At 44.3% G+C, this 5,342-nt stretch overlaps 2 protein-coding genes across 2 annotated transcripts in view; one reads left to right on the plus strand and one right to left on the minus strand.

Annotated features, from left to right (window-relative positions):
* Window positions 1–508: 508 nt before the first annotated feature.
* SARC_08641 (hypothetical protein) lies at window positions 509–1,187 on the plus strand. The gene has a single exon (XM_014297370.1). The coding sequence runs from the start codon at window positions 707–709 to the stop codon at window positions 1,163–1,165; it is 459 nt and encodes a 152-aa protein (XP_014152845.1). The 5' UTR covers window positions 509–706; the 3' UTR covers window positions 1,166–1,187.
* A 1,090-nt stretch (window positions 1,188–2,277) lies between these two features.
* SARC_08642 (hypothetical protein) overlaps window positions 2,278–5,342 on the minus strand; it is a 14,967-nt gene continuing 11,902 nt past the window's right edge. Inside the window, exons 17-21 of the mRNA XM_014297371.1 lie at window positions 4,831–5,087; window positions 4,229–4,290; window positions 3,619–3,735; window positions 2,806–3,010; window positions 2,278–2,397 (exon numbers count right to left, since the gene is read on the minus strand). Coding sequence (XP_014152846.1) covers window positions 2,320–2,397; window positions 2,806–3,010; window positions 3,619–3,735; window positions 4,229–4,290; window positions 4,831–5,087 — 719 coding nt within the window. The 3' untranslated portion in view covers window positions 2,278–2,319. The remainder of the gene's footprint in view (window positions 2,398–2,805; window positions 3,011–3,618; window positions 3,736–4,228; window positions 4,291–4,830; window positions 5,088–5,342) is intronic.

Below are 5,342 nucleotides of genomic sequence, written 5' to 3' on the forward strand. Positions count from 1 at the left end.
TATATATATATATATATATATATATTGTTATAGTAGTTGTAGGTCAGGCGGCCAGCACTCCAGTGACCCAGTCTCCAGATCTATAGAAGGTAAAAAAAAATATTGAAAAATTCCGTTCCTAAAATTCTAGCTATTTATTGGCTTTCGCCTCAGGTTGTTGCCTTTCTAGCCATTCAATAATTTTCAGCTTGATGAGTGATGACTGATGATGACCCCCCTGAGCGGATCCTTGAGACCGGATCACTTTTCCAGTTTCCCAGTTTCCCTTTCGTGAAATCTATCACTTGTGTGAGTATCTGTTATGAAATCGTCATCGAGTGTCTTTTTTTCGAGATAGAAATGAGGTGGTATGAAACATTTCATATATTTGTTAATCAGTATATCTGTATCAAACAAATCTCAAATATGTATCTATTTTTAAACTTCTCAAAAACTGAAACGTCCCTCTGGGCCAGGGGGCCCTGGCTGTGTAAATGTATAAAAATAAGAAACACATTTTTCTAACATTCATAAATGTCGATTATTAGCTTACTAAACGGGCGACAGTTTCTTGCGATCTGAGAATTCCTCTTCTAATCCTCTGGAGATCAGCATGCTGCTTTCTATCCGTTATATACATCAGTAAATCACAGGTGACATGATATCACTATAAAGCTTTCGAGTTTATGTATTCTTTTCGCATACTTGTTCAAGGACTTTAAGAAAAATGTTATTGTCTATCAACTCTCAGCAGTATCAATTCACTGAGAATGAGAATGCAGATAAAAGGCACGCATATCTCCGCAAGCAAGTAGAGAGCTTGCTACAAATGAGCGAAATTGAGTTGCTCGACATAGGCGCATGTGAGAGAAGTTCGAGGTCACATTTGGCCCGTACAATTCTGGCTAGGAGATGGTGGGCAGATATCGACGCAAAGAATCGAGCAGCAGCGCAGCATAAAGATGAGGTGCCGGATGATACTTCATACACAACTAATATGGACTGGTCTCTAAGTGATCTTGACGATACAGTCAGCTACACAAGCGACTATACTGAAAGTGGATACGAAAGTGACTGCGATAGTGAAGATGATGACGAATGGTGCCAAGATATTCCCAATTCGACACAGCCAGTGCAGCCATACGTTTCATTAACACAAGTCGTTTCAAAAATGTCTGATCTATGAATAAAAAAAATTACAGTAAGGTAGCACAGGTTGGAGTCGGACAATCAGGGCAATTCTCCATTGTAAACGATGGTCGTACTTACGAACACATTGAATCTCGACCGCAAAGCTGTGTTTGTTGACGATCGATCAAACATTGCAGCGTATATTTGATACTATCCTCAGGAAGCTTTTAGCGATTTCAAGCGATGATAGGGAATATAGCTTATCAAGATAATATTGAGTACTGGTTATATTGAATACTGGTTTGTTTTGGCTTCCTAGTACGAGATTGTATGTATACTATCAGACTAGCAATTGATGCACTATGTGTAGATTAGTTTTACTGGAGAACTGATCTGTTGTCTGCATGTATGCACTTGACGTGATGTTTCTAAAATCAGCACCAGAACACTCCCGTGTCTCACAATCCCTCAGCGTGGCTCATAGCTCAGCATATTAGGTGGTGATCATGCCCTGAACGAGTCTCGTACCGCGTGTGACCGTAGAACAAATGCAACGATATCAGGTACATGTACGGGTGTGACTTGTTTCTGCATCGAACTGCCTCCCTGCGATTGAGTTGTGGCTAAACAATGACGCTTCTTTGTGTGGCATTCCAACAGATTCGTAGGCACAACACTGCTGTATATTTTCCTGCATTGCGCTACATGTCAAATACTGTATGATTTCCGGACTATACGCGAACAGACACTCGGCAGAATTGTACATCTTTCTATAAATGTTAGACTGATAGTTCTATGGAATTTTATTGGCATCAAGAGTAATAGATATCGCGTACCTACGCTCTCGATACACAAACTAGCCTGTTTCATAACATATTACACAGCCCCCCCCCCTAGTCTACCTAGTGGGCCAACCAAGCTTCTACGATGTGACGTGTAATTTTCGGAATGCGCAATACTTAAAATCATTTGAGCCCAGTATTTCCTCGAATAATAAAAATCATTGAATCATTGACGCTTTCAACCTTGCGTACGTATGGTGCCCAATATATGACCGCTTTAAAGAATTGGGCTATTGAGACGGAGACGCGAGTCAGTTATAAAAATGACCGTCATGCTACTAGTGTATGCTAAATACTCACTTAAATTCGAATTGCACAAGTTACACCCGGGCGCCGCGTCCGAAGATGCAATTTCACATTTTATTTATTATAAGAAGCTATGCAAGACAACTGCTAAGCTGCCGGCAAACAAAGGTTTGGATCCCCTACAGGTGAGTCGCCATTTCTGCAAACGGAGAGTGAAGTAGGGGCGGGTGTTCAATCGACTGAAAGCCAAAAGTTTCATACAACCGAACAATTAAAAGGTAGTGATGATATTAGACAACGTAGCATACAAGCATAATCAGATATACAAGTCACAACACACGCATCTCTATTTGCAACTTGGATTCCAAACTGCCAGGCAACGCGCATGACACAAAGAGCTGATGAAAAATGCTACAACATTGACTAGCAAATTCGGTGCGATACCAATTCCCATTCATCACGCACAAACTCTTTGCAGCAGATTCAGCTATCACTGCACCAGAAAAGCCACTTGCGCCACCGTGCCGACAACACCTACAGCTACTATAACCTGGCACAACCACACGCAAGACCAGATAGTTATAAGTTGTAGAACAAGAACACGCACCTGTGTTTGCGCATTCGGTTCCAAACGCACCAGAACACCCACTTGGCCAACAGTGCTCATAATGACACCCGCGGCTACTATATTGTCGTTGTTTGGATCTACCCCGTCCAGCACAGTGAGCTTAAGCGTGCTCAGTTGTTGCTTGCACATGGCTGGGGTAAGGCCAGCCGTTGGCGAGAAAACAACCTGTGCCTCTAATTGAGGTCTGTTTGTTTGTTGATGAGGGGTAGTAAAGATAACAAGTACATGAGATTATGAGTAGGTAGCAGTGGTGTGCTATAGCTTACACACATCCGGCGTAAGCCAGGGCAGAGTATTGTACTTGTGCAGTGGATTGTTAACAGTAACTACCATACGAGATCGCATGGAGAAGAAAAGTAAGACATGGACCTCCAATTGGAAACTTGTCAGTCGATGAGTGAGAAATACGCACTACTGTAAGTTGGGCATAAGCTTGCTCAGCTGTTACACACTCGTGTCGGGGGTAAAGCCAATGAAGTGATGGGTACCAGCCCGATCTAGGACTACAATTGGGATTTATTTGTGTGGGAAATGGACATCATTGTATAGTATCGATGAGTATCGGTTCAGCAACAAACCACAAAGGCTCCATGTATACCAATACTCTTGCCTCATCCATGCACGCATCAATCTCACCTAGCAACTGATACAACAAACAAACATAGCAGTGACATACAACACCACCGCGTGCCATTTGCTGGTGCCCACACCCGCACACTCTCACTGCACAAGCACGCGTACATCCTATTACCGGCTATCTAGTGCGATATAGGCCTATGTGGCAGAACATACCCTCCCAGCGCTTGCCACCTGCTGCCAAACTGGGCCTTGTCCATGCTGAACGGGTTGAGGAACTGCGCGATGTATACTGGCAAGCGGATGACTAGCGACTGTGGCGCACCATTGGCCCTGTAGTGTGAGTTGGACAGGATTACTATAGGGCGAAGTAGGCGTCTATCTGGAACGTCTAAGGTAATGTGGGGCTTGGGCCAGGAGTACTGATACACTGACAACTGGTACACTTGGGATGAGCGTACGTGAAATTAAAGTTGTACTATCGACGACGGGCCACAATGCCGAGCACGGGCTATGGTGGTAGACAGGCAGGGTGACATGGGCGCAGTCGGATGTATCTACTAGTGTCAAATATTACTAACAAACTCAAACAGGCCTGCATCTAGAACACACCGCAACACATAGGCTACGTCTCATACTACCGAGACCGTCTGCATCCTAACACCCACATTAGAAACAGGACACGGACATTGGTACATTTCAGAATTACACACACACAGAAGGCGGGATGCACATATCACCGGTGCGGTTAGACATAAAGTGATGTTGTCTACGTGTACGTAAGCGATCTGAATGAACCCGAACGTTCTCCTGCATGTGTACATACTCGAAGAGGAGTGTCATCAACGGTGGCTTCATGTAGATATTTGTGCATTGAAATTGGAAGACCTGTACGGAAGAGAGGCAGGCGGCCAAATGCAAGTATGTAAGCAAAACAAATAAACTTTAGAGCAAGCATAACAAAAACATTCAGAGAGTATTGTCCAACAAGGGCAATGCCGGACGAATGCAAGAAAGTGCATCATCAGGGTGCGTACACCAGTAATACAGACGATAGGCCGCAATGTACGAGGAATCATATACTGCAAGTGGATGCGATCAAGCGGATATACATCCAGTCGTGCAGCAGTGGCACAACGAACCCCGACACAGCACCTTGAGCATTCACATTAAAAAAACCACCCCCTCCCCACAACTTCATGCAACTCCTCAGGCTTCGCCGGGCCAGTGCTTCGCATGGCAACGGAAGGCTTGCCTCGCACTCGACACTCAACTGACTGCAGATAGTTGTACCGAAGTGCATCAGAGTGCACACGCGCTCGCACCTCAGACACTGGTCGAGGAGGGGACCAATGCAATAGTCACTACAGAACAGTTCACACACTATGAATACGTACGTCAACACACACACTGGAGTCCATTATGCACCTGGAACACTTGCTGTCCTGGTGCCACCACGGGAGGACAGGGCTTGGCTTCAACGCTCAGCCCAGAACTCTCGGGGGCCTCCGAATGAACACGTGTGCGCGTATTGACAAAGGTCGAGGATGTCTTATTGAAGTAGTACAGCGCCAGACGGCCTTGGCTGGTCTTGTATTCGTCTTTAACCATGATGCGAATGCGACTGTCTTCAAACAGAATACTCCCCGTTGCCATGACAACGGATTTGAGGTAGGGCTCAGAGCCTACGGGGTAAACATAGGAGAGGCGAGTCATGTGTAAACGATGTTGTCACAACCAGCGGTCACGCAAATGAAAACACATTCGCGAGAGCACTCGTATACACCTGTATAAACGTGCACACCGGTATTTATACTATCACAAACATGCGAATCACGCAATAAATGCATGCTTCATATACATCTAATATATATATATATAATATAAATATTGTACACATAAAAATATACATATACATACATATATACATATACATATAT

Source organism: Sphaeroforma arctica (assembly GCF_001186125.1).
Source record: "Sphaeroforma arctica JP610 unplaced genomic scaffold supercont1.796, whole genome shotgun sequence".
In the NCBI taxonomy this organism is placed as follows: Eukaryota; class Ichthyosporea; order Ichthyophonida; genus Sphaeroforma; species Sphaeroforma arctica.